General features: G+C 40.6%; 1 protein-coding gene across 1 annotated transcript in view; it reads right to left on the bottom strand.

Annotated features, from left to right (window-relative positions):
• KIFBP (kinesin family binding protein) overlaps nucleotides 1–7,801 on the bottom strand; it is a 29,713-nt gene extending 21,912 nt beyond the window's left edge. The window contains exon 1 of the mRNA XM_012762664.2: nucleotides 7,301–7,801. Coding sequence (XP_012618118.1) covers nucleotides 7,301–7,726 — 426 coding nt within the window. The 5' untranslated portion in view covers nucleotides 7,727–7,801. The remainder of the gene's footprint in view (nucleotides 1–7,300) is intronic.
• Nucleotides 7,802–12,280: the final 4,479 nt, after the last annotated feature.

Raw genomic sequence — 12,280 nt, 5'->3', positions numbered from 1 at the left:
TTGTTTTTTCATTCTTGGGATACTTCACTTAGTAGAATGGGTTCTAGCCAAGTCAATATTTACCGATCCAATAGTACTGGAGTTTGATTACCAATGAATTAACTATTCATAATAATATTGACCTTATGTAGTATGGTAGGTAGCTGCTATTATAAGACGGACCCCCAATGATTCCTGCTTTCTAGTATTCATACCCTTGTGTAATCTCTTCCCCTTGAGCATGGGCTGGATTTGGTGACTTGCTTCTAATGACTAGACTATGGCAGAAGTCATGGAAAGTCACTTCTAAGATTAGGTTGCAAAACACTGTGGTTTCCATTTTGAGTGCTCTCTTGCTTTCTCTCTTAGAGGGAAGACAACTGCCATGTTGTGAACCACTCTGTGCAGAGCAAAGGAAATGAGAGAGGTCAATAGTCTGAGGCCCTCAGATAAAAAGCCTCTGAGGAACCGAATCCTGCCAACAACCATGTGAGTGAGTTGGAAGCAGATACTCTCCCAGACTCAGCTAGAGCTGAGACTACAGCTGTAGCAAGTCAACAATATGGATGAGGAACTTTGAGCTACAGGCAATCAGCTAAGCCATGCTGAGATTCCTGAGATAATAGACAAGGATGGACCAGATACATATAATGCTTTCAAAATACTACAATCTCCTCCAGAGACTTTTAAAAGAAAAAAAAAAGAAATATTCTCAATATTCACTGTTTGGTTCAAGCCTAAAAAATAAAGAATGAACTCACATTCCAGAATAGGCCATTCAAATTATATGGTATGAAAATTCTGAACATACTAATATGCCTTTTCTCATCTGTTAAGTCATATTCCTAATGTCTACCATTTCAAACAATAGAATATGTATACTTTCTATAGAGTTCTTAAAATTATAGTTTTATAATTACATCCAATCAAAAGGTCATTGATTCTTCTTTTGCAGTGTCTTTTCTTATATTGATCTCTTCCTTTTGATTTCCATTGTGCCAACTTCCTTCTGTTACCATGAAGGCTAAGGTGAAGCTGACTGGATTCGGAGTTATATACTAAATACTTTAAAACCAGGTCAGTTTGTCCCCCGCTACACGTCTCTCTTATCAGGGTCTGCAGGGCAAATCGGGCCTGTTGATATGGTCAGAACTGAAAACTGGAGGCCTAGCTCCCCTTTAGGCACAGGCTTAGCCTGCCTTCCATTTTCTGGGATAGTACTTTAGGTACAAGGATACATCTGAGGCTGGGCTTCTACTGTATTTTGCTCACTTCCCTAGGGAAGGGAACAGGATAAGGAAAGAGTCTTTAATGCAGAGATTCTTAACCTCAATTCTATGGACCCCCACAGAATCCATGAAGAGAATTCAGAGTCCATGAATTTGGATGGGGAAAAAATACAAATTTATTGTCACTAATCTCCTACTAAAATTTAGCATTTCTTTTGATTATGAATACAGAAAACAAACTGCAGCAATATTACAGTGCTTGGGACTTTGTAACCAAGAGAAATGAAAAAAATATTTATATCATGCTAGTTTGCAAGTAAAACATCATTTATGCTCATTACTTCAGAATTATTGAAGCTATTAGACACATTTATTGATATTGTTAATGTGTTAATAAAGCATGTAACTATAACACATTGTTTTAAAAATATTTTGATAACTGTACTTCTATATTGATTTTGTAACCTTATATATATTTTATGCATTTAAAATCATTATCTGTTTTATGAAATATCAGCTTCACTAGACCACCAAAGGGGCGTGTGGAACAAAAATGGTTTAGAAACCCCACAGTTTAAAAAAGTGATTTGGGCCGGGCGTGGTGGCTCATGCCTATAATCCTAGCACTCTAGGAGGCCGAGGCGGGTGGATTGCTTGAGGTCAGGAGTTTGAAACCAGCTTGAGCAAGAGTGAGACCCTGTCTCTACTATAAATAGAAACAAATTAATTGGCCAACTAATATATATAGAAAAAATTAGCCGGGCATGGTGGCGCATGCCTGTAGTCCCAGCTACTCGGGAGGCTGAGGCAGTAGGATCACTTAAACCCAGGAGTTTGAGGTTGCTGTGAGCTAGGCTGACGCCACAGCACTCACTCTAGCCTGGGCAACAAAGTGAGACTCTGTCTCAAAAAAAAAATAAAATTGCACCTCAATGAAGCTATAAACAATAACACGAAGTACTTCTTATACATACATAATCTGGGGGTGGAGAGAATTAATGAACTAATTGCTTAGGAAATTTTCCTAAAGTGAAGTAATTAAGATGGTCGTGTCAGTATATATTGCTGAAAAGGTCAGAAGGAATGCCAGACAAAAATCATTCCTAAAGTCCTCAGAATTCAGTGAAGGTAGAAAGGGATATTCTCTTGATAATACTATATAATGTGGGTCCAGTTCGTAGTTCTCCAGGAAGACACCAGATTAAGACAAACTGTTAGAATATCATGAATTCCCATGAATACTTTCAAATCTTTTCATATACATGCACACACATAAATATGTATTTGTATATATTATTTACATGTATATATAAATTCTTCCTCACTATGTATGTGTATATATAAAATTTTTATATATTTCTTATACAAAAATAGGATTTTTCTACATAATTCTAAACATGCCTTAGAGTCTTCTCCCTCCCTGTTACTGTTGGCAATTTTTGCTAACAAATATAAATCATTATGTTTAATGATTGCATACTGCTCTTCCATATGGATGTAACGGAATTTAGTTAATCATATCCCTACTGATGTTTATATTATTTTCCTTCTTTAGTAATCAACAATGCTGTGATGAATATCCATGTTCACTTATTTCTTTATTACATTAGAATATTGATGTGGAATTTTTAAGTCAACCTGTTTTTTTTCTTTTAGTTTTGCTCTGTTGTCTGGGCTAGAGCACCATGGCATTAGCCTAGCTCACAGCCACCTCAAACTCCTGGGCTCAAGCGATCCTTCTGCCTCAGCCTCCCGAGTAGCTGGGACTATAGGCATGTGCCACCATGCCTGGCTAATTTTTTCTATATATTTTTAGTTGTCCAGCTAATTTATTTCTATTTTCAGTAGAGATGGGGTGTCACTCTTGCTCAGGCTAGTCTTTAATTCCTGACCTTGAGCCATCCTTCAAGCCACCGGGCCTGGCCTAAGTCAAACTCTTTTTTTTTTTTTTTTTGAGACAGAGTTTCACTCTGTTGCCCAGGCTAGAGTGAGTGCCGTGGCATCAGCCTAGCTCACAGCAACCTCAAACTCCTGGGCTCAAGTAATCCTACTGCCTCAGCCTCCTGAGTAGCTGGAACTACAGGCATGCGCCACCATGCCTGGGTAATTTTTTCTATATATATTAGTTGGCTAATTAATTTCTTTCTGTTTTTAGTAGAGACGGGGTCTCGCTCTTGCTCAGGCTGGTTTCGAACTTCTGATTCGAGCAATCTGCCTGCCTCGGCCTCCCAGAGTGCTAGGATTACAGGCGTGAGCCACCTCGGCCGGCCTAAGTCAAACTCTTGACTCAAGAGTTTTGATATTCATCTCCAGAAAGGTTCTATGAATTTATATTTCTACTAACAATGAATGATGGCATCCATTTCCTCATAGCCTCTTCAATACTGAGTGTAACTGATACCTTTAATAATCCCTGCCAATTTTTCTGTTTCATTCTTTTAGTCTGCTTACTTATTAGCAAGGCTCAATCTCTCGTCATATATAGTAAATATCAAATGTAATAAAATGCTAATGGTGAGGTACCGTCATTGGAAAAAATAGACCCATGGAACAGAATTTTTTAGAAACAGACTACAACATATAGAATGTAGTTAAATTACTATTGCTGTACTGTTTTAGTACCTGGTAGTTCAGTTACAGTGGATTACTTTTCATATTTTTATATTCACTTTTCTTTATTCTTTCAGATAAATGTACTCATTTTGTCAGGTTCTAAGAAAAAAAACCCACTGTGAGTTCAGCAGGAATTACATTAGAATATTAAGATATCAGGATGGCCAGGCGTGGTGGCTCACGCCTGTAATCCTAGCACTCTAGGAGGCCGAGGTGGGCAGATTGCTCAAAGTCAGGAGTTCAAAACCAGCCTGAGCGAGAGCCCATCTCTACTAAAAATAGAAAGAAATTAATTGGCTAACTAATATATATAGAAAAATTAGCCGGGCATGGTGGCGCATGCCTGTAGTCCCAGCTACTTGGGAGGCTGAAACAGGAGGATTGCTCAAGCCCAGGAGTTTGAGTTGCTGTGAGCTGGGCTGATGCCACAACACTCACTCTAGCCTGGGCAACAAAGTGAGACTCTGTCTCCAAAAAAAAAAATAAATAAATAAATAATAAATTAATTTTTAAAAAAAAGATATCAGGATAACAACATTTCCATGTTTAATCTTACCACCCATAATGTGATATCTTTTTTAAAATTATTAGTTCTATTACCCCTAATATTGTGAATGCAAAATTTCTAAAAATATTTTTTAAGCAGTTATACCTAATATATAAGAATACTCTTGATATTATATATTTATCTTACATTTTCCTGCCTTGAACTGATAATTCTAATAGTTTCTCAGTTAATTGCTTTAGGATTTTAGGTACACAAAGATCACATATGCATACAATGATTTTTATTTTTATAAATGATTTCATTTTTTTCAAAATTTATAACTCTTATTTGGTTTCTATATTTTGCACTGGCCAGAGTTTCTAATCAAGGTTTTGTTCCTGCTTTTAGTTAGAATATCTCTTACAATACACCCTTTAAAAAAGGATGATCCAGGCTGGGCGAGGTGGCTCACACCTGTAATCCTAGCATTTTGGGAGGCCAAGGCGGGTAGATTGCTTTGCTGGAGGTCAGGAGTTTGATACCAGCCTGAGCAAGAGCAAGATCCCATCTCTACTATAAACAGAAAGAAATTAATTGGCTAATACATATAGAAAAAATTAGCCGGGCATTGTGGCGCATGCCTGTAGTCCCAGCTATTCGGGAGGCTGAGGCAGGAGGATTGTTTGAGTCCAGGAGTTTGAGGTTGCTGTGAGCTAGGCTGACACCACAGCACTCACTCTAGTCTGGGTAACAAAGCGAGACTCGGTCAAAAAAAAAAAAAAAAGTATGATCTAAAAGATAAATCTAGTGACCAAAAAGAAAATAGAAAAAAAGAAAAGGATGGCTGTTTGAAATACTGTTATTTCAGAAAGATGTCACAATTGTAAGACATACAATTATTTTATATATCAACAAGAAAGCACTGCCAATGAAATAATAAAAGATAACCAACCAGCTATATGATACATCCCAATTTCAAAGATAGTAAAATTTAAAAAAATGTACATCTTAAAATCAGTAAAATACACTATATACTGAAGATACTCTATTACATTAAGGAAAGTTCTTAATATGGTATTTGAGATATTGAAGTAATTTTTTTTTTTTTTGACATAGGGTCTTGCTGTTATGGACTAGAGTATGTTGGCATCATCATAGCTCACTGCAGCCTCAAACTCCTGGGCTCAAACAATTCCCCTGCTTCAGCTTCCCAAGTAGCTGGGACTTAATGTTTTGTAGAGATGGGGTCTGGCTATTGCCCAGACTGGTTGTGAACCCCTAGCATCAAGTGATCCTCCCTCCTCAGCCTCCCAAAGAGCTAGGATCACAAGCGTAAGCCACCTACACCTGGCCTTGAAATAATTTTTTAAATGTTTACTAAGGTCTTAGGTTGTATGATTAAGAAAAAATTCAAATAATTGAGGACTTGTTTAAATTCAATATCTTAAAAATTTCATTAAATCATTTGTCCACTCCACAAATTTTCAGACTGTGCTTACTATGTGCCACATACTGGGGCTAGAAATAATGTGCAAAAAAAAATGCAGTCCCTGTTATTATATGACTTTTAGTTTTATTGGGCCATGATAAAAGAATATGACCTATACAATTTCCTTCTCAATTTTGAGGGTTTTCTTTGAGGCCTATTTACTATATGATCAATTTTGGAAAATGTTTTCTGGATCTCATATATTAGGAACTGGAACTATTGGATAAAAAAGTGTGTGGCCTAAGGCTTTGGTCCTAGGCAGAGTACCTAGAGCATATACAAAGAGTTCATACATATTTGTATTTTAAAGTGTTACGTTCCCAATGCAGAATGTCAAATTTATTTTTTAATAAACCAAGCACCATATAAATGGGAAGCAATAAGTATTGTAAGAATTCAAAGGTAGGAAGGAGAGATCAGCTTGGACCAAAATGGTCCAAGGAAAGTTACTAAAAGAACGAGTTAATTCTTCAGATGGGTATTGAAGAATGGACAGGAATTCCCTGGAGAGCAAACAAATAAAAGTGGCAAGAATGGAAACAGATTTCAGACATTTTATTTTGAATTAAATACGCTGGGTCAGGCATGTGGGCTCATGCCTGTAATTCCAGCACTTTGGAAGGCCAACGCCAGAGGATTGCTTGAGCCCTGGAGTTCAGGGCTGCAATGAGCTATGATGGGGTCACACTGCACTTCAGCCTGGGTGACAGAACGAGACACTGGCTCTATTTTAAAAAAAGAAAAGAAAGAAAAAGAAAAAAGTACTCTGGCCATTCTTTGTCATTTCCTTGAGACCTTAAGGTTTAAATTACTTTGGATTTTTCTTTTTGTTTAGATACAGGGGTCTCGCTCAGTCCCCTAGACTGGAGTGCAGTGGCACGATCACAGCTCACAGCAACCTCCAAATATCGGCTCAAGCAATGCTCCTGCCTAAACCTGTGTGTTAATGAACCCACAAGGGGGATTCAATGTTGTCTGCTGCACAGAAAGTCAATTATTGAGATGACGAGGATTGCTAAGGAGGAAAGGATTTATGTTTATAAAACATGTTACACAAGGAGCTAGGACTACAGGGCGGGCCACTAGGCCGGGCTAATTTTTTAGATGTTTTGTAGAAACAGGATCTCGCTGTGTTGCCTCATTTTTTCTAGGTACTAGAATGAACAAGATTTGGACTGGTGGAGAAGAGCTGGAAAGGGCATTACGACGTGGGAGGGTCTCGGAAAGCAATGCGTTGCCCACGACTAAGTGAAGCAGCAAGTGATGTTGTTGGAGTGGGCGACGAGGATGGAAAGGGAGTTTGGAAGCCCACGGTGGAAGGGAGAGCTCAGTAAGTCTTTAAGACTGGCCTTTCTGAAAGCCATGAGACCCTCTCTGGGATTCATGCCAAAGCTACAAAATCGTGGGGACAAAATGCGCCGGACGACGTTTGCCTCTGGCCTCGGCTTGGCGCCGGAGCCCCGCGGTGCCCGCTGCGCGGCGGCAGGCCGGGATCGCTCTCACCTGCGCCTGGATGTAGAGGGACACGCAGTCGTGCGAGAGCCGGTACCTGCGCAGCAGCCTCAGGCATTTCACCAGGTGCTCCTCCCCCGCCGACAGCTCCTCGGTGTCGATGTGGTTCACCCCGAGGTGGAACTCAATAACCGCCAGCCTCACCGCCTGCTGGGCGATGGGCCCCTCGGGCTCCACCACTTCGGTGGGCAGCCCCAGGGCGTGGTCCCCCGCACCCAAGCCGTCGTCGGCCTCAGGCCTCTCATCCTCGTCCTCAGGCGCCGGGCCGAGCAGCGCCTTGACCTCTTCCAGCAGCGCTCGGGCGCTGTATTTGGACTTGTACGGTTCCTTCTCCGGGTTTTTATGCAATTCCACCCGTGACAAAGCCAGCGCCGCCTGGAATTTCTCACAGACTTCGGCCCACGGAGTGTTCGCCATAGCAGCCTCTGCTGCCTAGATTTCCTTAGTGAGCAGTCGGGACTCCCGCCTTCCTTCTGTTTTGCGACACTTCACTTGCGGCTCTCGACAGGCGAGGGCCACTGCAGAACCGTAACCAATGAAGTCCGCCAGAGGCACCGCAGTACGCTCGGCAGCGGCCAATGGGAAGACGTAGCGGTCACCATAGCAACCGATGACAAGAAACTGAAGTTGTCAAAGAAGTGGTCCTCCTCCAGCCCCGCCCCTTGCAGTGGTTCGTTCCTCTCTAGCTTGACTCCGTGATGACGTATTTATATAAAAATATGTTTGACATCGGCTTACTTTAATGAAACATTTCAGAATATTGTTTACAAACAGCTAGCTGACTTTACTCGCGTTAATTGATAGAAGCTGAAAGGCAAAAACCTTTTGACATCAGTGTATACCCCAGACCATCAATCAATAAAAATTTCTCTTTTAAAAAGGGCTCTAAATGCAGCAGGGATCCGTTTGTTATTATTGATACATAATCTCTTGATTGAAAGCCATGAATATAAAAAGCACTCAGTATTTTCACCTCAACCCCAAAATACAGATGGTAGGAATGTGTACAACTGCCCAATGTAACAAGAGTTGTATATCACAAGTGATAACCACCTCACGCATGTTTGTTTTAAATTATATTCATAACTTTCCTTGGTAAGTTATGAAGTCAAATGGGGAGGGGAAAATAAGATTTTAACCATTAAGTACTAGCTGTGTAAAGTCTTTTGAGAGCACTGAGTTTGAAAGCTCTCATACTTAAGGTTTGAATCTCAGATAGGCTTTCTTTTTTTTTTTTTTTGAGACAGTCTCACTCTGTTGCTGGGGCTAGAGTGCCATGATGGCAGCCTAGCTCACAGCAACCTCAAACTCCTGGGCTCAAGCGATCCTCATGCCCCAGCCTCCCAAGTAGCTAGGATTACAGGCATGTGCCGCGATGCCTGGCTGATTTTTTCTATATATTTTAGTTGGCCAATTAATTTCTATTTTTAGTAGAGACGGGGTCTTGCTCTTGCTCAGGCTGGTTTCGAACTCCTGACCTCAAGCGATCCTCCTGCCTCGGCCTCCCAGAGTGCTAGGATTACAGGCGTGAGCCACCGTGTGTCTGGCCAACAGGTTAACTTTCTAAGCTTCAGGTTTTTCATAGTAAAATATAAATGATAATATTACTTATCTCCACAGAATTATTCTGAGGAGTAAATAAAATTAAAATGTCTGTCCTTTAAATGTTAGTGTCCTGAAAATGCCTTCCTAAACTTTACCCAAGGTATACCTTATCCATTTCTAGGGCTTTGATTACATGTGCTCCTCACTCCTAAAACTTTGTCTGCAATCCAGATGGCTTTCTGGAGCTAGACTGGAATATTCAACATCACTAGAACAATCACATCTGAATGTTCTACTGGCTCCTGTACATCAGTATGTTAAAATCAGAATTCATTATCTTCCTCTTCACATGCCTGTCCCTCCCACACCATATTTGCCACATTTACTCTTAGTGTGGTTCTCGCATTACTTGCCTCTATCCCCCAGTAGACTGCAAGTCCTGTAAGGGCTTTATCCCATCTCACTCATGATCCCATCTCCAGCACCTAGCACAGAATAGGTATTCAACATATATCTGTTGATTAACAGGAAAGTGATTGCCCATGGTTAATAATGGCAATAATGTTCTATGTATTAAAATCATCTAATCCTCAGAACAACTCTGATATACTATTATTTCCATTTTGTGGATTAGGAATTGAGGTCCAGAGAGATTAACAATTTATCAAAGGTCATATACAATAAGTAGGCAGTTTTACTCCAGAGCCTACACTTTTCAATTATGCTGCACTGTCTCAATGCAGGAGCTCAACAAATAAGACATTGTGACACATGGTACTGATTTAGCTGTGAGATGAAAATTAAAATTGAGGCCGGGCGCAGAGGCTCACGCCTGTAATCCTAGCACTCTGGGAGGCGGAGGCGGGAGGATTGCTTGAGGTCAGGAGTTCGAAACCAGCCTGAGCAAGAGCAAGACCCATCTCTACTATAAATAGAAAGAAATTAATTGGCCAACTAATATATATAGAAAAAAAAATTAGGCGGGCACGGTGGCACATGCCTGTAGTCCCAGCTACTCGGGAGGCTGAGGCAGCAGGATTGCTTGAGCCCAGGAGTTTGAGGTTGCTGTGAGCTAGGCTGACGCCATGGCACTCACTCTAGCCTGGGCAACAAAGCGGGACTGCCTCAAAAAAAAAAAAAAAGAAAGAAAGAAAGAAAATTAAAATTGAAGAAACTTTTTAAAAACTCTTACACAGGCAGGGCGCGGTGGCTCACGCCTGTAATTCTAGCACTCTAGGAAGCCGAGGCAGGCAGATTGCGCAAGTCAGGAGTTCGAAACTAGCCTGAGCAAGAGCGAGACCCCATCTCTACTAAAAACAGAAAGAAATTAATTGGCCAACTAAAAATATATAGAAAAATTAGCCAGGCATGGTGGTGCATACCTGTAGTCTCAGCCACTTGGGAAGCTGAGGCAGAAGGACTGCTTGAGCCCAGGAGTCAGGTTGCTGTGAACTAGGCTGACACCATGGCACTCTAGCCCCGGCAACAGAGTGAGACTCTGTCTCAAAATAAAAAAAGCAAAGCTATAGGAGGCCATCTTTCATGTAAGAAAGGGAATCTAAGAAAACACACATCTATCTGCTCATTTGTGCAAAAAAAAAAAAAAAAATACAAGCAGGATAAATCAGAAACCCAAGTAACTCGTTTCTTCAGGGAATAGAAAAGGGAATCGGAATATGATTGATTAAATGATCCCTTCTGAGTATACTTTTTTGTATAGTTTTGACTCTTAGAACTAAGTGAATGTTTCACATACCCAAAGACAAATAATTAAAATCAACCGTGACAATTCTGAACTGTGCTCGTCAGGAATTTTGTTCACTGTCCATCAGTTTTAGTTTGTTTGATGTGTTTTCATGACCATATTGAGGTTTCATGATTAGATTGTTTTTTGGGCAAGAATACCATAAAAGATGCTGTGTCCTACCCAGAGCATCGTATCAGGGGTTACACGACATCAATATCTTACTATTGGTAATGTTAACTTGGTTAGGGTATGTCTACCAGGCTTCTCCACTGTTCTGCCCTGGGTAATTACATATCTTTGAGGAGATACTTTGAGGCTATGCAAATATTCTGTTTCTTCAAATCCACTGATTCTAGTTAACATCCATCAGTGGCACATACCTGCAAGTTACTGATACTTCAAAAGAGTGTCAAGGTATAAAGATAAGGAAACTGAGGCATTGAGACATATTGGGTGGAGACTTAAGGAGACATGATAACTAAATGCAATGTTGGATCCTGGATTATCCCCAGAAACTGAAAAAGGACAACAGTGGAAAAATTGTTAAAGTTTGAATTAGGTCTACAGTTCAGTAATATTATACTAATGTTAATATCCTGGTTTTGATACTTATACTATGGATATATAAAGTGTTCAGATTAGTAGAAACTGGGTGAGGAGTATATGCGAATTCTGTCTTATTTTTGTAAGTCTAAAATTACTTCAAAATAAAAATTGTTTTTAAAAATTATAAGCAACGGCCGGGCGCAGTGGCTCACGCCTGTAATCCTAGCACTCTGGGAGGCCAAGGCGGGTGGATTGCTCGAGGTCAGGAGTTCAAAACCAGCCTGAGCAAGAGCGAGACCCCGTCTCTACTATAAATAGAAATTAATTGGCCAACTAATATTTATAGAAAAAATTAGCCAGGCATGGTGGCACATGCCTGTAGTCCCAGCTACTCGGGAGGCTGAGGCAGCAGGATTGCTTGAGCCCAAGAGTTTGAGGTTGCTGTGAGCTAGGCTGACGCCACGGCACTCACTCTAGCCTGGGCAACAAAGTGAAACTCTGTCTCAAAAAAAAAAAAAAAATTACAGGCAGTATTCATGTTCTTGGAGTATACACAATGACACATTTTAATATTGTCAATTCTATGCAATTGCGATGGAAAGAAACAACTAATTTAAAGTTACCTGGGGAAAAAAAGAAACTTGTCCTCAATTAAAACATAGATAGTATTTCAAAAAATCAGTGAGATGAGGCCGGGCGTGGTGGCTCACGCCTGTAATCCTAGCACTTTGGGAGGCCGAGGCGGGCGGATTGCTCAAGGTCAGGAGTTCAAAACCAGCCTGAGCGAGACCCTGTCTCTACCAAAAATAGAAATAAATTAATTGACCAACTAAAAATATATATACAAAAAATTAGCCGGGCATGGTGGCGCATGCCTGTAGTCCCAGCTACTCGGGAGGCTGAGGCAGTAGGATCGCTGAGCCCCGGAGATTGAGGTTGCTGTGAGCCAGGCTGACGCCACGGCACTCACTCTAGCCTGGGCAACAAAGTGAGACTCTGTCTCAAAAAAAAAAAAAATCAGTGAGATGGAATATTCAATAAGTGTATAAAATTATTAGTCACTTGGGAGAAAAATGCTAGATTCTCACTTGATCTTACACCCCACAGTAAATAACATCAATGGCCAATGTGAG

This window comes from Microcebus murinus, chromosome 14 (genome assembly GCF_040939455.1).
Source record: "Microcebus murinus isolate Inina chromosome 14, M.murinus_Inina_mat1.0, whole genome shotgun sequence".
NCBI lineage: Eukaryota > Metazoa > Chordata > Mammalia > Primates > Cheirogaleidae > Microcebus > Microcebus murinus.
Note: the sequence above shows the minus strand (reverse complement) of the source record. Positions and strands in the feature narration are given on the sequence as shown.